General features: G+C 41.5%; 1 protein-coding gene and 2 long non-coding RNA genes across 3 annotated transcripts in view; 2 read left to right on the top strand and 1 right to left on the bottom strand.

Annotated features, from left to right (window-relative positions):
* Window positions 1-63: 63 nt before the first annotated feature.
* Window positions 64-7,147, top strand: LOC111771221 (uncharacterized). Its single transcript, XR_002804925.2, has 2 exons — window positions 64-154; window positions 6,704-7,147. It is a non-coding gene; the product is annotated as an uncharacterized lncRNA (long non-coding RNA).
* Window positions 7,148-13,504: 6,357 nt separating this feature from the next.
* LOC138921365 (uncharacterized) lies at window positions 13,505-20,708 on the bottom strand. The gene is made up of 2 exons (XR_011433880.1): window positions 20,608-20,708; window positions 13,505-13,843 (listed from the first exon to the last, which is right to left on the bottom strand). It is a non-coding gene; the product is annotated as an uncharacterized lncRNA (long non-coding RNA).
* Window positions 20,709-20,786: 78 nt separating this feature from the next.
* Window positions 20,787-21,585, top strand: part of DHTKD1 (dehydrogenase E1 and transketolase domain containing 1) — a 47,712-nt gene continuing 46,913 nt past the window's right edge. The window contains exon 1 of the mRNA XM_001499273.6: window positions 20,787-21,056. Coding sequence (XP_001499323.3) covers window positions 20,900-21,056 — 157 coding nt within the window. The 5' untranslated portion in view covers window positions 20,787-20,899. The remainder of the gene's footprint in view (window positions 21,057-21,585) is intronic.

The following is a 21,585-nucleotide window of genomic DNA, read 5'->3' as shown; positions in this document are numbered from 1 at the left end:
GGGGTGGGGGCGGGGGCCGAGGGGGAAAGCGAGAATGGGGCGGGGCGGAGCTAACAGGAGGTAGGGAAGGGCGGTGGAACAGTAGGAGAATTACGGAGCGCCATTAAGGACAAGTTTGGCCACGTGACTCTCATGGGAGTTTCCTGGAGCGAACGTAAGGAAGAGGTCTAAGAAGGGAAAGTTTGATTGGGCTAATTCTAGAGGTGAGGTTGAAGATTTAGGGAATTGGAAACTGGAGAGGCTACGAGAATATGGCTGGTGAAAAAGGTAGAAGTTGGTTAGGAATGGGTCTAGATTTAAGAGTGGCCTAGAAAGACTGGGAAAGTCCCCGTGGGGGAATTTCCAGAAGCAGTTTTAGATGTTCGACATCAGAACATCCCAGAGTGAAGAAGAATCAAGGCTTTTCCCATACGGATCGTAGAAAGTACCATGTTCTAGCAAGCAAATTTTAAAAAGTACAATGAAATGATCTCCCTGGGCTATTGAATGAAATCACCCGTTTGAAAAATTGGCCAGTCTTGTCCTTTCTTCCGAATGCGAAACCAAGTCGACTTTTAAAAATGGGCATCAGCTTATCCACGCGACTTATTCCCTCTTAAATTGCTGAATTTGTGCATCTGGCTTCCGATTTTTATCAAACAGTGCTAGGGGCTGCCAACATGATCTGACTGGGTGTTCGTACAGGTCGGTCAGCTTTGGCTGGTCAGAAGCCAAAGGAACAAAGGTGCAAAACTGGTCTTGACTCTTGCTTGACATGCTGCGCCCCAGCCGATATCCAAACCCGCAAAATGAGCTGCTGCCAACCTTGGATCCTTGAGGCGAGCGTCAGGTTCCCTTTTATTCAGCTTTTGCGCGTTTGCCTCTGCTGTTTTACTTCCCGTTTATTCTTAGCAGGCAAGTGACCCTCCCAAACTGACTGTTGATGCTGTTTAATTTTTTTTTTTTTTTCAAAACACTGCCAATAGGGGTCAGCCCCGTGGCTTTGACGTGTGGGTTCATGGGTTCCGTTCCCAGGTGCGGATACACACCACTGGCCAGCCATTCTGTGGCAGCAGCCCACGTATAAAGTAGAGGAAGATTGTCACAGATGTTAGCTCAGGGCTATACTTTCTCAAGCAAAAGAAGAAAGAAGAGGGGAGCCAGCCTCTACACACAGTGTTAAGTGGCACAGTGGTTAAGTTCCCTCCACTTTGGCAGCCCGGGTTTCACCAGTTTGGAACCCCAGGCACTGACCTACACACCACTCAGCAAGCCATGCTGTGACAGGTGTCCCACATATAAAATAGAGGAAGATGGGCACAGACGTTAACTCAGGGGTAATCTTCCTCGGAAAAAAAAAAAAAAAAGAAGGGGATTGGCAACAGATGCTAGTTCAGGACTAGTCTTAGGAGGAAAAAAAACCCATTACCAATAGGTCAGTCATTTGTTGTAAAAGAAGGTTGTAAAAGAGAAAGACAGATACCCCTGTTGTGTACCATTGATGAACCATTATAAGAGAACTGTCCCCAAACACTGTTCTGGTAATAGCCACCACGTTTCTCTTTAAAGTTTTCTTGTTCACATTTTATCTGACTGCCTTAAGAAGATTTACCTGTGCTGTTGATAAATAAGTCCTTCTTACCTTAAACTAACTCAATCTTTGCTTTTCATCAGGTGTTAAGAGGAAATCATGTGAGTACAGGGATCAAAAGAAAGGAGGACATTTTTATTGAGCATTTGCTTTTTTACATTTGTTGTTTTAATTAATCACAATTATCCTGTAGGTAAGTATTATGATCCCCATCTTATAGAAACTGAGTCACAGAAAGATTAAATAATTTACTCAAGATCACAGAACTAGTAAGTGTCTTATCTAGTATTATACTTAAGTCACTTCAAAACCCCAAGTTCTTTCTGCTATATCCACTTCCTTTGTGCACGCTTTTACCTAGACTGAAAATGCTGCCAATTCTTTTCTTTCTAGAGAAGGATGTTGTTACCACGCAACTGGCACGTTCTGCAAGCTACAAGACAAAAGCCAGTGGTCAAGGGGCAAGATGGTGGCAAAGAAAGGGCATTTTTTTTTTTTTGAGGACGATTAGCACTGAGCCAACTACTGTCAATCCTCCTGTTTTTGCTAAGGAAGACTGGCCCTGAGCTAACATCCGTGCCCATCTTCTTCTACTTTATACGTGGGATGCCTGCCACAGCATGGCTTTTGCCAAGTGGTGCCATGTCCACACCCAGGATCCAAACCAGCAAACCCTGGGCCCCTGAGGAGCGGAATGTGCAAACTTAACCACTGTGCCACGGGGCTGGCCCAAGAAAGGGCGTTTTATTACAGCTTGCTAGCAAAGGGGAAGATGGCCGACTAACATCCAAAAGAACCATCTTAAGGAGGGCATAGAATCTTGAAGCAGTTATATAAGCCAGTGGGATATAGGGGAGGGGTTAGGAATGTTGACCCAGGAGTCGCCACACCAGATCTTTCAGTTTTCATTGCTGATGGCTATCAGCGTAAACTCTCTGTCCAGGGTCATCACATTCCTAAGGAACTCAAAAGAACAATGTTATCGTCTTATAGCTGAGAGGTACATGCACAAGCAGAAATCATAAAATCTAAGGAGCAGTTAGATCTCCTGGAGGGTGCTTATCCAGCTGGGTTAGTTAGGCAGAGGTCATTCAGTTACAACATGGTCTCTTTTCTACAATATGGCTTCCCTTGTGTCAACCTTGTGTTCAGCCGGTATCAATGTCAAGCCAGCCACCAAAAGCCTTCTGATGTGAGGCTCTCATTGCAATCTCTAACTGGAAGAAACACATTGCTCTGAAGAAGCCATCATTTTTACATGCTGATAATAATACAAATTTCACTATTTTCAGAAATTACATTAAGGGTTTGTCTAGATGTGTCATTATTTGAGAAAATTCTCAAAAATGTTCATTATTCTTTTTGCCAGAACTATACTATGTGGGGAAAAAACCTGCCATATATGTATATTTACGTCATACTGTTTTTCTACTTAAAACCTTGTTATAATGCTGCTTTACAGAAGAAAGCAAAGGCAAAGGAAAGATTATAATTACAGGGCAGGACAAACCCTGAGTTTAAAACAACAGGCCTCATGTAAAGTGAACTACATGGTGCTCTGCTGGGTGTGTGCTGTACCTGGAACAAATCCAGCTCTGTCTTTTAGAAGCTCGTGTCTAGTTTAACTAATTTAAGCTAGTGAAAGCTACGTGTTTCTTTAGGCACTCATCTCTTCATGGTTTATCTCTGCTGGGAATTTTTCAAACAACTTTACTTCTGTCTCTCTACTTAACAGTTTCTAAAATGAATGTGCTGAGATGTATCCATTCAATAACAAATCTAAGTGTTGAGAGTGCATTTAAACAAATGTAAATATTGAGCATATGAAACGTAATAATACTAGTTACCAAACCATATTGAAATTTGTCATGGAACTGAAAGATTGAAAATCAGTTTGCTAACACTGGCTTCTATTAATTTCACAAACTAGAAGTGAAGCAAAGTAAGGCTACTCTTTTTTTTTTTTTTTTTGGCTTTTACTAAACATGGGTAGTCAAAAAAACAAATTAGATCGTAAGACTTATAGAATGCTTAGAAAAGAGCATAGAAAATACTGAAAGTCCAATAAATGAGATTATAGTCCAATGCAGGAGGTAGATAGCAAATAAGCAAATAAAAAAAGTTAAATGATTAGAATGAATGCTACAAAGGAAATAAACAGGGAAATGTACCTGGAGAGAGAGAAGAGTGTGGCTACTGTAGAGTGGTCAGGAAAGCCTTCTTTAATAATGCAAGATTCGAATTAAAACCTGAAGAATTAGAAGGTCCTAGTTATCCAACTACAGATATCAAATGGGTGATGGGAACTCAGAGGAGAGTTCTGGCCTAGAGATGAAAATTTGAGCTTTATCGATACAGCTAGTATTTAAAGCCATAGGAAAGGATGAGATGACCAAAGAAAATGTAATAATAAGAGAAGAGGGTCCAGGACGAAGCCCTGAGAAACTTCCAAGTATAGAGATTAGGTCTCTAAAAACGAGACTGAGTGAGGAAGGGGAAAACTTGGAGAATGTAGTGTCGTGAAAGCCAAGAAAAGAGGTACTTTAAGAAAGAAAAATAGTTAACTACCTCACGTGTTACTGAGAGAACAAATAATATGAGGACAGAGAAGTGCTCATTGAATGGACACCAGAGGGATCGGCGTTGACTTTGTAGAAGGCAGTTCAGTGAAGGAGAGGGGACAGATTGGAATAGTTCAAGACTAAGTTGGAGATGGAAAAAGTGAAGACAGGTATTTGAGAAATTTTATTGTAAAGAGCAGCAGGAAAATGTAACTCTAGGAGAAGTGAGGTCAGAGAGTATTTTGTTTTTTCGTGTCTTTCACTTTTATATCTTTTTTGTATTTTTTAATGAGAGATGGAAAGAATGTATACTAATGGGAATGATCCAATAAGAGAGGGAAATCTTAATGATGCAGGAAGGAGGAAAAAAGATGACGGAGGAGCAAACTCCTTGTGGTAGTGGAAGGAACAGAATCTCAAGTACAAGGGTGAGAGTGTCTTTGATAGAAGCGAGGGCAGTTCTCCATGCTATTAAGAGGGAAGACAAAAATGGCTGCATGTACAGATAGGCTTGTAGATTTCAAGGGACAACTATGAGGCACTTCCTCTTTGATTGTTCCTATTTTCTCAATGAAATTGGAGGCAAAGTCATCAGCTAAGCGTGAGGCAAGGGAGAGAGTGTGGGAGGTTTGAAAAAAGAGAAAATAGGGAAGAGACAGACGCCTTGAAGAGTGTGAAAGCAAAGGAGATGCGTAGTGAGGATTGCCAGGTCGTGCTGGAAAGCTACCTGGGGTTTGTGGTCATGGATTTTAAGTAAAGCCATCCAGCCTACATATGCCAATTTCTCCAGAAGAAATGAACAGTTAGGTTTTATCAGGGAGTGACTTTTTCTTTTTCCCACAAGAGTAATGACAGAGAGAGAAGAGTAAGGGAATTATGGGTGTTTGCAAGAGAATGATTATAATTGTCAATGAAAATAATCCATAAATGAAAATTTGGATGAGTTTATTCTGAGCCAAAATATGAGGACCATAGCCTGGGGCCTGCCTTCCCCAAGGAAGGAAGGACACCAAGGAAGTGAGATGTCCAGAGTGGTTATATACCCTCAAAGAGGATGTTTCACATGTGATTGAAATGTCCCTTTTACAATAGTCATGAGACTGCTCTGTCGGCACAGCAGTTGATGGACACAGCAGGTCGTAGGTTTGCTGTCTCGGTGGACACAGCAGGGTGGCTGGTCTGTTGTCTCTAGCTGGGTGATCCCAGGTGAGCTGGGTGGTCACAGGTGGGTGCAGCAATCAGTTCCTAGCCTAGGGAAAGATGCTTATCCTTAAGGAAATGCCAGTGTGGATGGAAGTTGCATCTTTATCTTAAGGGCATTTGTTCTTGCCATAGGAAATGTTTAAATCGTATAAACAATGCATACTCAATGGCCACATGAGGCCCTTTTGGAAAAGCAAAGTCAGCTTGAATTAGTTGTACACCAGATGGCTTCCTCATATACTGCAATATATCCTATTGTTCCTATTTCTCTTTGTCCTAATGAAAGATGGTGGAATTGAAGCTGGGTGTGGAGGGAAGTTAAAGGAAATGCTGCGTATGTGTGAGTGTGGATGGGGTTAACGGATTGACAACGGTGGAGGCTGCAAAGAAAACAGTGACAAAAGAACCAACACTTCAGTGAATTAAAGTGGACTGACTAGGACATCAGAAGGTGGTTTCTGGAGAGCTGCAGGAGCTGGTGGTACAGACAGAAGAAATGAGTCCAAAGGAGCCAAGGCTTTTGAAAGAGGTTGGAAGAGAAATGGTTTGGAAGTCACAGTGGAAAGCAAGAAACACACATCTCTAAAGTTAGACTATATAAAGTCAAATTCTAGTTGTAACCTTTCCTAGCTTTTTGAACTTCACATCTTTTTGTTCTTAAAAATTGTGATAATAATAGTACCTTTTCGTAGAGTTTTGTGAATAGTAAATGAGGTAAGTCAAATAAAATCAGCACAGTGTTCATAGTATATACTCCATAAGCCTCAGCTATTACTAAATCATTTTTGCAACAGTAAACACAATCGTCTAAATGGCTTTGCAACTTGCATAAATAGTGCTTAAACAGCCCTGTCTTTGCCTTAACACCGATGAGAAACCAGTGCACCTGACATGTCTTACCCCAGGATTATGAAGCCTGCCAGGACAATGAACTTTAAAGATTAAAAAGAAAAGGGAAAAGTCAAATCACTGCAATGTACACTTTAAATATCTTACAATTTTATTTGTCAATTATACCTCAGTAAAACAAAAAAAAAAGAAAAAAGGAAGAGGGTTCTTAGCTATTGTAACCAATAATGACAGAGGTTTGTAAATATCGTCTCTAATTCTGCTCTTGCTTTGATCTGTCCAGCAGAATAACCATACTCAAGATTCTTTGGGGGAACTAATGCATACCTGATGAGAAAGCTAACCCTATGTCATCTAACTGGCCTTAATTCTTTACTTCCTGACCTATATTTCTAAGTCTTGGCTGTGTGACGTCTGTGATGATATATTCCACATATATTTCAAACCTAAAATGTTCAAATCTGAACTTAATATTGGTCTCCAATCCCATCTACTTCTTTTTCTATTTTTATTTTTTCAGTGAATGATGCTAAAGGGGATCAGGGTACACCAAAATACACCACTTCGTCATGAGGATTATTTTGAGCTGAAGACAATTGAGAATCAACAGCTACAGGAAGAGTCCTCTAGAACTTCCCTTATCTGCCTAAAAGCAGGGCATGAATTTCCGTTTGTGAAGCCATCCACCCCCATATCAAGAAGAGGAGACTGATCCTATCACCAGAGATGGAGAGTCAACACCCAGCTGGGTTTGTATAAACAGACCTTGCTAGAAGAACCCTTATCTTCCATCAGTTCCCCCTTATATTTCCTAGTCACTTCCCACGATTTGTCATTCCTTGAAACCCAAGCTCCCTTTCCTTTGCTAAAATGGTATCTAAGCCCCTGAGTTTTAACTGCTTCTTTGTGTTTCTTTTCTGTGAACTCCTATGCGTGTAAATATTAATAAAGTTTGTATACCTTTTCTCCTGTTGATGTCTTTTGTTAGTTTAATTCACACACTCCCAAATAAAGAACATAAGAGGCTAGGAGCCGGCCCGGCAGCATAGCGATTAAGTTCATGCACTCTGCTTTGGTGGCCCAGGGTTCACCAGTTCAGATCTTGGGCACAGACCTACACACTGTTTATGAAGCCATGCTATGGCAGGCATCCCACTATAAAGTAAAGGAAGATGGGCACGGATGTTACCTCAGGACCAGTCTTGCTCAGCAAAAAAGAGGAGGATTGGAGGCAGATGTTAGCTCAGGGCTAATCTTCCACAAAAAAAAAAAAAAAAAAAAAAGTGAGAAAAATAAAAAAGAACATAAGAGGGTAGAGGAAAAGTTTTTCCTCCCCAATAGTTCCAAAGTCCCCACTCATCATTCCTTATCAAAATGCAATTGGTATGTTTTAAAAAGATCTTGACTGGGTCCTCCTTTGTATCTCCACTGCCACAGCCTTAGTTCAGGCTCACATCAACACAAACCCACACTATTGGAAGCCACCTCTGGGTTATCCTCCCTAATTGCTTCTAATTTTGCTCCCTACTGACCTTAGAGAGTATTGTTTCAAACAGAAATCTAATCCTTCACCTCCCCTTGGAAAAAACCCTCAATGGCAATAGTCTCCAAACTTCTTTGATCGTATAATTCTGTGGGGAGGAAAGGAGGGCATACACTCCCCATCCGTGTATATTTGCTTAGATATAAACTGTGTGCTACGTAATACTACACAATTGTATACATTATAGCACACACCTCAAAATAGAAAAGATAAGAAAAAACAAAAATAGAAGTTCTAATATTTTTGCCTTAATGGATCATCTTTCATACTCCTTTGTGCCAACCCACTTTGGAAGCCACTGACTTACAGGGTAAAATTTAGAGTCCTTAGCAAGAGCCCTTAATATTATATAGCTCTTGCCTATATAGCTAGTCTCATTTCCTGCTCCTTCCCACAGGTCTAAGCTCTAGCCTTAATAAATAACCTGCATGTACTGGACGTCCTCTTCCCTTAGTGCACATATTATGCCTTTGCCTAGAAGGCCCTTTCTCCCATGAACGTTTCCAGACTAGTAGCTCAAGCATTATTCCTTGGGAAGTCATTCTTTATCACCACCTCCCCACATATGTCAAATTAGGCTTCAATACCTGGGTTCCCATAGCAGCCTCTGAACATCTCTATTATAACATTCATTATGCTGAAATAATTTGTTTATATTTGTTTTCCCATTAAGACTGTGAGCTCCTTGAAGCTATGATTTGTAGCTTATTAATCTTTGTGTCCTGGGGCCATAGAAGGCACTTAATAACATTTTGATAGAAGGACCTAATAAGTGAATGAATGTGAAGGGGATTAGAATATGCCACCCCAGGAGCCAGCCCAATGGCAGAGTGGTTAAGTTCACACATTCCACTTTGGTGGCCCGGGGTTCGTGGGCTGGGATCCTGGGTGTGGACCTACACATTGCTCATCAAACCATGCTGTGGTGGCGTCCCACATACAAAATAGAGGAAGATTGGCACAGATGTTAGCTCAGTGACAATCTTCCTCAAGCAAAAAGAGGAGGATTGGCAACAGACGTTAGCTCAGGGCCAATCTTCCTCACCAAAGAAAGAAAAGGAAAAGAATATGCCACCCCAAAATATGCTACTTTAGCATATAGATTATTTTGGACTGAAGGCAATTGAGAATCAACAAATGCAGAAAGAAACCTACCTGGAGTTCTGTTTACCTGACTAAAAGCAGAAGCTTCTGAGAAATGAGGACTGCCATAAATTCCCTCTCTGGGAGATTTATCCATGAAGATGGGAAGTCAACACCAGATGAGTCTGCACAAACCTTACTAAAATAACTCTTATGTTCCATTAGTTTGCCTATATATTTACCTTGCCACAATTTACTGCCCCTAGAAACCCAAACCCCTTTTTCTTTCATCTAGTCACTTCTCTGTAATTTATTACCCTTTGTTAAAATGGTATATAAACTTCTGACTCTGTTTCTTTGACTTTCCACTTCCTTTCTGTGTAGCCCCAGCGCATGTAAAATTAAAAACATCAATAAAATTTGTCAGTTTAATTCACACACCTTAGGAAAAGAACCTAAGAGGGTAGAGGAAAACTTTTCCTCCTCTACAAAAGCTTTCTTGGAAGAGGGAGACAAACCTGTGTACTGATGCAGGAATGTGGGATTAAACTAGAGTGAAAAGAACACAATATTTTAAAGGAAACAATCATAGACTGGAGTTTCATTTTTATTTACCAAGCAATACACCAATTCTTAACAGTCCAAATATAGGATTCCATATCCCTTTTTGTGATTTCCATTAAAGCTAATTCAAGTTTCTAACACTGAGTAGTTGAATGGATGAAGGAGAGAAATAAACAGATGCTTCTTTCTTGGTGTGTGTCAGGCATTAATTCACCCAATGACTGTTTGGTAGATACTGTTTTCCTTGTTTATATAGATGGGGAGAATAGGGTAGTTAAATGATGTGCCCAGGATGACATAGCTACTAAATAGAATCTCCACTCAGGACTGTCTGATTCCAAAGTTCCTGCTCTTATGTAATATTTCCTCCCAATCTAGGATGTTTCCCCCACATATTACAACTGAATACCACACACATGATAACACAAATATCCCCTTTTACACACTCAGAATATCGAATAAGAAAAGACATGATTTTATAATCTAGTTCTAACAAGATCGGCCGATATGCATAATAAACCAAGAATGTCTGCCTGGGTCAGAACAGTGTCTTGCTAAATCTGTACCCAGGATAGCTCAAATCAAAGACCTGGTGTCTGGTCTGAGAGCTCGGCTGCTATCTGTGTAACACAGCGAAACTAGGGCAAGTCATTTGTAACCTGTCTGTGACTCAGATGCCTCCATTTTCAAAATGAGTAGATTAGACTTTATGATCCCTAACTTCATTATTGTAATTTGATTTTTGGCAACACACCTTGTCACAGCTTCCAAGTTTTAAGAATCCAAGTGAAAAGTGGTTGCCTTCATAACCTAGAATGATATTGTCACACTGAGAAATATAGCTGGAAAAAGAGTCATTATCCAGAGAGTCTGACGTCACTTCACTTCTTGTATCAGCTGCTAAAGATAAGGAATGGGTGCTCTTTCTAGCTTATTTTTCTTCGGGAAGGTTCCGCACTGCAGACATGATAATGTATACATTGTACGTCCCTAAATTTTCCCCGTGGAAGCTGTAGAGATAGCCATTTCATTGTGTTTCACCTCCTTTCTCCCGACTTATTGAAGGACTCATCTAAACAGGGATACTACTTTGAATTAATCTTTTCATACCCAACATTCGACAGCAGATTAATAATTATAATAATAAGCTAACAACAGTAGCTATCATCTTTTGGGTACTTACTACGTGGTAAGTCCTTTACATCTGTTCCCTTTATTTTAAAACAGCTCAATGATGATAGCAGCTACCGTTCATTCTTTACTATGCGTCAGATATCATCCTACACTTTTTACGTGCATTAATGATTTAATCCTCCAATAACCCAATGTGCTAGGTATTATTAAGTCCATTTTGCTAATGGGAAAAATGAGGGACAGAGAAATTAGGGAACCTACCCACGATCCCAGGTGGTAAGTGTCAGGTAGTTGAGATGAGAAGTGACCTAGCCATGACCCTGTGCTAGCTTTCTCTAAGATAGGCATAACTATCTCCATTACACAGGTAGAAACTGAGATGTGATCCAATGTGAGATGTGACCACTGTTAGCTATGTGTCACATAATTAATAATTAGCAAAGATAAAATCTGAACCCAGATGTCTCCCTCCAAAAACCCTGTTTCCTCAAAATTTTCTATCTTTATCTCAGTTTCGTTTGCTGGGAACTCCTTCTCATCTCAATCTTTAAACTTTGAGCTCCCTAGGATTACAAGGATTCATACCCAAGATCTTGATAACACCTATACATTGAAAACTGTCAAATTTATTTTTCCATCCTCTGCCTTTCTTCTGAACTCCAGGCAGGTGTCTCCAACTGCCTAGTTGACAGATCTACTTAATATCACAGATATAACTCAAATGTCCCAAATAAACTTTCCTTGCCACGTTCCACTGTTCCTCATCTCAGTCAATGAGCTCAACATCCACTCAGTTGCTCGAGAAGCAAAGCAAGGAAGGGAGCAGATCCCATATCTTGAGGACTTTTTCCAAAAGAGCCACATTTACAGGACTTTTTAAAGACAATATGTTGACATTATAGTTGTTATGACTATGATGAAATGATGAAAGGGGAAGCGAAGTGAAAGCAAGACCACGAGACAAGTAGAGAAGATGCTCAAAAAAGGTGGTACTTTAGGGGCTGGCCAGGTGGTGCAGCAGTTAAGTTCACATGCTCCGCTTTGGTGGCCCAGGTTCCTGGTTCGGATCCTGGGTGCGCACCTATGTACCACTTGTCAAGCCATACGGTGGCAGGCGTCCCACATATAAAGTAGAGGAAGATGGGCATGGGTGTTAGCTCAGGGCCAGTCTTCCTCAGCAAAAAAAAAAAAACTTTTAAAAAAAGGAGGATTGGCAGCAGACGTTAGCTCAGGGCTAATCTTTCTCAAGAAAATTTTTTTAAAAAGATGGTGCTTTTGGGGCCAGCCTCATGGCCGAGTGGTTAAGTTCATGCATTCTGCTGCGGCGGCCCAGGGTTTTGCCAGTTCAGATCCTGGGCACAGATATGGCACCGCTCATCAAGCCATGCTGAGGTGGCGTCCACATGCCACAACTAGAAGGACCCACATCTAAAAAATATACAACTATGTACCAGGGAGCTTGGGGAGAAAAAGGAAAAATCAAATCTTTAAAAATATGCTCCCTCCTTTACTAGGCAGTGGGATAAGACAAGGAGCTTGTGAGAACTTGATTTTGGAGTTGTTTATCCTTGACACCTCTTCTTGCTTGCCTAACTCCGACTTCATTTGAAGGTTTCAGTTTCCATAATCTTCCAGCCTAGATAACATTTCCCCCAGTTATCTGCTTTTGTACATCCTATACTTGCCCTTCATGGCACTTTTACAATTATAATTAATTATTCGTATGATTATTTGTTTAACTTCTATCTATTTGCTTAGACTGTAAGCTCCTACAAGTAGGCACCATGTCTGACTTCTTCACTGCTGTATCCCAAAGCACTTAGCAGTGCTGGCATATAGTAAGTACTCAATAAATATTAATTGAATAAATAAATGCCTGCTACTTCCCACTAGATGAATATACGATAGATTGATTTTCAATAAAGCAAAACGAAGTCCTGTTCTACTGTGTTCAGTAGGAGATATGAGTCATTGAGTTATACAATGTCAGAATTGGAAGGAGCACTCAAGATATAAGCAAACAGTTAAAAACATGATCCCCACCCTCAAAAATTTCATCTCTTGGGAGACAAGATAAGCAAAGAAAAAAAATAAATGTTAAATGTCCCATGCCTCTACCTGCTATAGGAATTCAGAAGGTGGAGAGATCAACTTGGTTAAATTCATAAACGATTTCGCAGAACACAAGTGAGAGAGCTGGACTGGTAGTCTCAATCGTGATAGATGGACTTTCTGAGAGTAAGTACAGAGACGGAAAATCAGAAGTTGGAAGAGGAAAATGACTGAAAAAGGATTCAGAGTAGAAACAGGAAGAATAGAAGAGGGCTATCAAAGCTAACAAGAGTGTCATGGCAGCCAGTGGAAGAATTACATGAGAGAGTAGGTGATTGACAAGCCAAAAGGCTGAACACTGTGCACCCTTTAGTCACACCTTTCTAAAAATGGTCAAGTGGGTGTGGTAGGTGTCCTGTAAGATGGTCCTCAAGAATCTCTGCCTCCTGGTATTCACGCCCTTGTGTAATTCTCTCTCCTCAAGCGTAGGCTGGATTTAGTGACTAATTTCACTGAATATACGCAGCAGAGGTGATGTGGTCTTAATACCAATATTAGTTTACAAAAAGGTTGTGGCTTCATCTTGGGTTCTCTCTTTCTCTCTCTGAGGGTAGCCAACTGCCATGTTGTGAGCTACCCTTTGGAGAGGCCCACACAGCAAAGAATGGAGGAAGGCTTCTGGCCAATAGCCAATGAGGAACTCAATCTTGCCCCAAACCCATGTGGGTGGAGTGAAAGTTGATCCACCCCCAGTTGAGCCTGCAGATGAGATCAGAATTTTAACTGACAGTCTGACTACAACCTTGTTAGAGGCCTTAAACCAGAGGCACTGAGCTAAGCTGTACCCAGATTACCGACCTACAAAAACTGTGGGATAGTATATGTTTGTTGTTTCAAGCCACTACATTGTGGGGTCATTTGTTACACAGCAATAGACAACTAATATGATGATAACCATTATTATTTTAATATTACATGTTGTATACATATACTTACATAAATACGTTTTTATTTCACAACGTTGGGAGGAAAATCATGAGAACAAAGAGAAGACCCTTGGTATTAGCCAGAGGAAAGAAAAGAAATTAAGAAGCAATCATTTTTTAAGGACTTTGTATTAATCAGGAAAGAAATGAGGTTAAGTAACAGCAAAAGAGAAAGGATGTTATTTTTCAGCTGAAAGGATTCATTTGAGTAAATTTCACCTTTTTCTTCTCACCCTCCTGGGTCTGAATGGTTGATCCTGTATACTCTACTCTTCTTAACATCTCTAAGAAAAGTGGGCTGTAGTAAGAAAGAAAAATGAAATTAGTCAACTGGTGATAGATAAATTTGGTGTATACATAAAGTGTAAAAATGCATGTATGTGCCCCATTGTCGTGATAATTTGAGAATACCTTTTAAGAAAAAGTTGCTGGTGGAAGAAATTAGTCTAGCTTCACAAGGATAAATTCTAGTATGCTTAATGCTTTAAAAAATAAAGAACCCAAGAAAATTTCTTTTTTCAAAAATAAAATAGGCCCATTTCTAGGGCATGGCCGAGTGGTTAAGTTCATGTGCTCTACTTCAGTGGCCTGGGGTTCGCTAGTTCAGATCCTGGGCATGGACCTACACACTGCTCATCAAGCCACGCTGTGGTAGCATCCCACATAGAGAACTAGAATGACTTGCGACTAGGATATACAACTATGTAATAGGGCTTTGGGGAGAAAAAAAGGAAAATTGGCAACAGATGTTAGCTCAGGGCCAATCTTCCTTACCAAAAAAAAAAAAGAAAAAAGCCCATTTCAAGCCTGATAAACTGCCTATTCGCATATTTGAACACTTTATTAATGAGATAGAATAAGCTGCAGAAGGGGGGAAAACTTTTTCCCTCTACCTTCCTAGACTCTCTGACTGGGGCCCTGTGAATGAGACTGACAAAAGACAGACTAACAAGAGAAAAACAAACAGAGCTTATTAACATGTACATAGCACATACAAAGTGAGGAATAACTCAAAAGAGTGGTTAGAACTTGGGCTCGTATAGCATCTTAACCAAAAAACAGTAAATTTGTGAAGTGACAAGACAAAGGACAAGGCTTTAGGCTTTTAGGGGAGGCAAATTCTAGAAGGTAAGTATATGGAGGCACTAATGGAAGATAGGGCTTGTTCTAGCAGTGTTTGTCACGTAGCTTGCTCTGGTGCCTTCTCTGGGCTGATAAGAGTCTGGAGTTGTCTCCAGTGATTAAGAATCGTCCTGCCTTTCCTAGTGGGGGTGGAGGACAGGGGTTTTCTTATACCTGCTTCTTTTCAACTGCCTTCAGCTGGTAGCATACCCTGAACCCCTTCACTTGATACCCAGGATATTCCTATTCTCACACTTAGTCATTGCTAATTGCTAATTAGCACAGACTTGCTCATCAGGCCTCACACAGGTTCAAGATCATTAAATCCCAGGAATCATGCTGAGGGCCACTACCATGGAGAAGACCTTGCAACAATAACAACAATAAGAAGAAGGTGCACTAATATGTACTGAGTGCTTCCAATATGTCAGATGCTGTTCTAAAGGGATTCACATGTAGTTACACCGACCCTATCAGGCAGGCACTATTACACTTCCCATTTTACAGATAGGGAAACCGAGGCTTAGAGAGTTTGAATAACTTGCCCAAGGTCCAACAGCTAGTAGGCGGTAGCACCAGGATTTGAACACAGTCAACCAGGCTCTAACACCACATATTCAGTGAACAAATGTTTCCGGGGTGTGTGTTGTGTGCCAGGCGCTATTCTAGGCACTTAAGATACAACAGTGAGCAAAACCTACAAAGATCTTTGCCCTCTCGGCACTTCCATTTTAGTCAGGGGAGAAAGATAAAAAAGGATAAACAGATTACATGATATGTTAGGAAATGATACATGTGATGGTAGGGATAACAAGCAGAGCAGGGTAAATGGCAGCAGAATTATGAGGGGTGATAAGGTTAGTTGCAATTTTAAGAAGGGTTATCAGGGTAGAACTCATTGAGGGGATAACACTGTTTACTTTTTCCAATTTTCAGTTATAATTCTTAAAATATATTTTAATGTTTAAAATTTAAAATATTTTAAAATGCTGAAAAGTACGGAGAATTGTAAAATGAATACCCATGCTCCCACCCCCCACAATTTGACAAATACTAACATTTTGAAACATTTCGGAATTTTCCAAAAAACTAAAGCATTGCAGAAATCATCAAAGCCTTGCCTTACTCATCCTATTTCTCCCCCTGACCCCAAACAACCAAATTTACTGAAATTAGTATGCATCATACCTATCCATATATTTATACTTTAACTATATGTGTACATAGTCATAAAAACATATAGACCAATTTGGCATATTTTTAAAACTTGTGTGAATATCATTTCTATCATTTTTCTCCTCTCCACTTTATATTCTCCGGCTCAATTTCTGTGTTGAGTGTCTAGATCTAGTTCATTCATTTTTAATTTCTGTATAGCATTCCATTGTATGAATAAGTGAAACCACATTCTCAACTTCTCATCTAGTGGCTGAATACACAGCCTTTTCCTTTTATATTAAGGTTTAGAATCAAAAACATTTAGAATTTGAAGGAACTTTTTTTTTAAAGATTGGCACCTGAGCCAATCACCTGTTTTTTTAAATATTGGCACCTGTTGACAATCTTCTTTTTTTTTTGCTTATTCTCCCCAAATCTCCCCCCAGTACATAGTTGTATATTTTAGTTGTGGGTCCTTCTAGTTGTGGCATGTGGGATGCTGCCTCAACATGGCCTGATGAACGGTGCTATAGTCCACGCCCAGGATCTGAACCAGCGAAACCCTGGGCTGCTGAAGCAGAGCATGCGAACTTAACCACTCGGCCGCGGGGCCAGCCCCTTGAAGGAACTTTAAAGACAGGGTAGAACATGAGGAAACAGAGGCTGTGTCTTCTCAATGTCATATAGTCTCAAGGTCACACAGCCAATCAATGGGAAAGATGGAATTAGAACCTGGTAGCCTGACACCCAGCACAGGGCTCATTTCAACTACTACAGCATTAATTCTAGATATCTATATAGAACTATCTACAGAACTGTCTCTATATAACTCTATATGTCCATATTCTACATAGAAATAATATAGCAGTGAAAAAGAGAAGAAAACATTTACATTTTCCAAGAATAATAAAACTGTCAAACTAAATTATATTGACTATAGTTTTAAAATAGCATTAAGAACCTATTAATGATTATAATAATTCTTTTTCTGCAGTGGATTTTTTAAAAATTGAATGCTCTTATTTTAATTCATTTATGTCCATGTTTTGTTTTTCTTTGGGAGATAAGAACACCAGATGGTGAGATTGTGACATAGAGAGTCAGATGAAGTTCTCTCTCCGTTTGGTGACCAAGACGGCCCAAGGAAATACAAGGCACAATCTAAAACCTAGTTCTCCCAAAGCCAGTGTGGGGAAGACGATCTCTGCTCTCTCATCACTTGGCTTCCCAGCCGTTGCCTACACGTTCACCTGACAGGGGTGTCTTGACTGCTTATTACTTGCAAAGGACTGTAATTCCAAAATCATTTCTTGGAAGGAAGAAGTGGTTTTGACATCCATGCTTCACCATGCTCAACCCAGAAATTTGGAACTGTGTTGAGAATTCAAGAGATACCATAATAGCATTAATCAAAAGACATTGAATTTGAATATGGTCATTAATTGGGAAAGATTGTTTTGACAGTTTTTGAAATCTGTACTTTCTTTTCCTTAGCCAAAACCCAAAAGTCCGTCTCTTTCTTAAATGGAACAGGTGAATGAAATGGAGTGCAAAGTGAACCTGCAGTGTAGGATGTGTCAGGCGCAACTGAGGGGTCTTGTGAATCTGAGATATTCAAGTCTAAACACTTAATCCTTTTTTTTTAATGATTTAATTTTTCCTTTTTCTCCCCAAAGCCCCCCAGTACACAGCTGTATATTCTAGTTGTAGGTCCCTCTGGTTGTGCTATGTGGGACGCTGCCTCGGCATGGCCTGAAGAGCGGTGCCATGTCTGCACCCAGGATCCAAACCCGTGAAACCCCGGGCCGCTGAAGCAGAGCGCTTGAACTTAACCACTTGGCCACATGCTGGCCCCACTTAATCCTTCTATGACATAGTCCTGAGAACTCCTGGAGCTTCATTTGTGGAAAAGCAATGCTAGCAGTCAGGAGTTCCTAATACTCATTGTGTTTTCTGTTATCTTAAAAGAACTAGCTAAGCCATATAACCTCTTTCTTGCTAGGAAAAGGTACAAGTACCCACTTACTTCCTAGAAGCATTTTAATTGCTAAAGGGTGACAATTCTATAGGGGAAAATAGTTTTGCTTTCATCCTACGACCTAAAGCGTAGGTATCTTTGTAGAATGTGCCGTCCACCTCTTGCCTGAGAGCTGATCCCCGCCTCACTGTCTGTGAATAGGGGATTGGATGGGTACTGCTTCAAATATTACTTTTCCTTCACATAAATCTTTATCCCTTCAGAACCTATGCCATCTGGTTCTATTTCTCTCAATCATCCTCCGCGCTGTCTCTCTCAAATCTCCTGCTCACTTTATTCAGACTTTGCATCCGAACCACAGTCTTCTTCATAAACACTTTTTTTTTTTTTAAACTCCATTTGACTTCCAGAGATTGTGGCATTAACAACATAGTTTGTTTTTATTCATTCATTCATTCAGCCATGCTCCCATCTAATTTTTTTTTTTTTGAGAGAGTTTCTTTTTTAGAGCAGTTTTAACTTCACAGCAAATTGAGAGGAAGGTACAATGATTTCCCATATACTCCCTACTCCCACATGTGCACAGCCTCTCCCACTAGCAATATCTCCCACCAGATGGTACATTTGTTACAATCAGCGAACCTACTTGACACATTGTTATCACCCAAAGTCCACGGTTCACTCTGGCGTTGTACGTTTTATGGGTTTGGACAAACACACAGTGACATATGTCCACCATTATAGTGTCATACAGAGTATTTTCACTATCCTTAAAATCCTCTGTGCTCTGCCTATTCAGCTCTCCCTCCCTCCAACCCCTGGCAACCACTGATCTTTTTACTGTCTTCGTAGTTTTACCTTTTCCAGGATGTCATATAGTTGGAATCATACAGTATGTAGCCTTTTCAGATTGGCTTCTTTCACTTAATAATAGGCATTTACATTTCCTCCATGTCTCTTCATGGCTCGATAGCTCATTTCTCTGCAGTGCTAAATAATATTCCATTGTGTGCATGCACTGCAGTTCATTTACCCATTTACCTATCAAAGGAGATCTTGCTTGCTTCCAAGTTTTGGCAACTATAAACAAAGTTGCTGTAAACAACCATGTGCCAGTTTTTGAATGTCCATAAGTTTTCAACTCCAAGGAGTGTGATTGCTGGATTATATGTTAAGAGTATGTTTTTGTTTTGTAAGAAACTGCCAAACTCTCTTCCAAAGTGGCTGTACCATTTTGCATTCCCTCCAGCAACTTATGAGAGTTCCTATTGCTCCACATCTTCCCCGGAATTTGTATTGTCAGTGTTATGTATTTTCACCATTCTAATAGGTGTATGGTCGCATCTCATTGTTTTAATTTGCATTTTTCTGATGATATATAATGTGGAGCATCCTCTCATATGCCTATTTGCCATCTGTATTTCTTCTTTGATGAGGTGTCTGTTAAGATCTTTGGCCCATTTTAAAAATCAGGTTGTTCACTTTCTTATTGTTGAATTTTAAGAGTTCTTTGTATAGCTGGGATAGCAGTCCCCTTTATCAGGCATGTCTTTTTTTTTTTAAGACTTTATATTTTTAGAGCAGTTTTGGGTTCACAGCAAAATTGAGGGGAAGGTACAGAGATTTCTCATAGACCCCCTGCCCCCACACACGCATAACCTCCCCTATTATCAACATCCCTATTAGAGTGGTACATTTGTTACAGTTGTTGAATCTACATTGACACATCATCACCCAAAGTCCATGGTTTACATTGGGGTTCACTCTGGTGTTGTACATTCTATGGCTTTGGACATATGTATAATGACACGTATCCATCATTATGATCAGATATGTCTTTCACAAATGTTTTCTCCCAGTCTGTGCCTTGTCTTCTCATTCCCTTGATGGTGCCATCCATTTAATTTTTAATGTGTTACTATGTATCAATCATTATTTGGGAAATTAAAATACAAACATGAATAAAGCACTATTCCTGGCCTCAAGGAGTTCACAATCTAATGACAAAGACAGGCAGAAACTGATAATGACAAAATTGTACGAAAAGCCCACCATTTTCCTAGGCTATTTCATTGTCCATGTAGAAGACCCCGTCCTGCAGCCTAATCTCATTGGAACTTAACTTTAGCTCTGACTTTTTTTTTTCCTGAGGAAGATTAGTCCTGAGCTAACATCTGTGCCAATCCTCCTCTATGTTTGTATGTGGGTCACTGTCATAGCATGGCCACTGACAAGTGGTGTACGTCTGCGCCCAGAACTGAACCCCGGCCTCCGAAGCAGAGCATGGAACTTAACCACTAGGCCACGAGGTGGGGGCTGGAGGTGGTCCTAGCTCTGACAGTTTTAACCTCCACCCCACTGCAGCAAGCCCCTCCAGGGACCATGCCCTGGGGCAGGACTGACAGGCAATTATCCCGTTTCTAAAATCTCAAATGCCAACACACCATTCACTGACAACTTCCAATCCTTTAGCCCTCTCCTCTGTAGTGTTACTAAATTTTCCACGTCTAATTGCTTTTCACTCCATTCTATCCCTTTCTTACAGGCTCCTCCTCCCTTAATTTTTACTTTCTCCCTCAATGTTGCCTAAAGAAAAAAAAAAGGAGGATATTGACTTTCTGGTTCCCTCACATGACCTTTTCTTCTTGCGTCCCTTGGTCTCAGTCCCAGCCACTGTCTGTGCAGCTTATAGCTCTTTTTTCCTTTCTCTGTGATAACCTACATCATGTCTGTGTGGTCGTGCTCTGCAGCTTCCAGCAGAGGGGTGGTGGGCGCAGGATATAGAGAAATATAAAGTTTTGTACCAGAAAGCCGGTAAGCCGCCGCTCAGCACTACCTCTTTCCCAAATCCAGGGCTGCGTTCGGTCTCTAAGACCACGCGAGTCCAGCCGGCTCCAGGGGCGTGGCTTCCCTCGTGGGCCGCTGGCCTGGATTGGCGCAGAGGGGCCGGCCCCGGCCAATCAGGCGCGGGGGCGTTGTCCCGGGGCGGGGCTCCCGCCTCCTGCCTCCCGCCTCCCGCGTGGCCAGTGCCTAGGTTCCCCCGCAGCCCCGGCAGCTGCTGACCCTCGTCCTCCGGGCCAGGGGATCAGGCGGGACATGGCCTCGGCCACTGTGGCAGCAGCAAGACGGAGCCTCGGCCGGGCCCCTCGGCTACTCCTCCAGCGCGGTTACCAGACGGAGAAGGGTGTCTACGGCTACCGGCCGAGGAAGCCCGAGAGCCGGGAGCCCCGGGGCGGCCTGGCGCGCCCCCCAGGTCCGGGATGGGGCCCGGGCGGTGGGCGTGGGGGCTGGGGAGGCACGGGGCCTCCCTGCCTGGCCTGCGGTGGGGTTTTGTTGGGGTGTAGGTCAGGCTTCAGGGGGCCTGCAGTGCGCGTGCAGTCTGGTGGGGAGGAGGGGGAGGTAAGGGGGCGGAGGGGGGCAGGCGTGGGTGTTGTCAGTGTCTGGGTCACTCTCTGTCCAGCCTCGGTAGGTGGGGAACCCTGAGGTCTGGGTGTCAGCGTGGGTTCCACGCTTGAGTGATCTGTCTTTCGAGTAGTGACTGGTTTTGTGAGGTCTTTTTTCTATTCCTTGGTTGTAAACATGTGGGAGTTTAGTTCTTTGCGGAGGCGGAGCTGCGGGAAAAGAAAAGTTCAAAGATCTCCCAGCTCCTGGAGTTTAACAAGATACATTTCCAGGGCCATCTCCAAGGCTCCTGCGAGCTGGATGTGTGGGGATCACGACTGTGCTGCTGCGGTGAAGAGGGCAGCTAGTTGATCTTGGACCACAGCATAGTATTTATTGTT

Source organism: Equus caballus, chromosome 29 (genome assembly GCF_041296265.1).
Source record: "Equus caballus isolate H_3958 breed thoroughbred chromosome 29, TB-T2T, whole genome shotgun sequence".
In the NCBI taxonomy this organism is placed as follows: domain Eukaryota; kingdom Metazoa; phylum Chordata; class Mammalia; order Perissodactyla; family Equidae; genus Equus; species Equus caballus.
The sequence above is the reverse complement of the archived record's forward strand: the minus strand, read 5'-3'. Positions and strand labels throughout refer to the sequence as shown.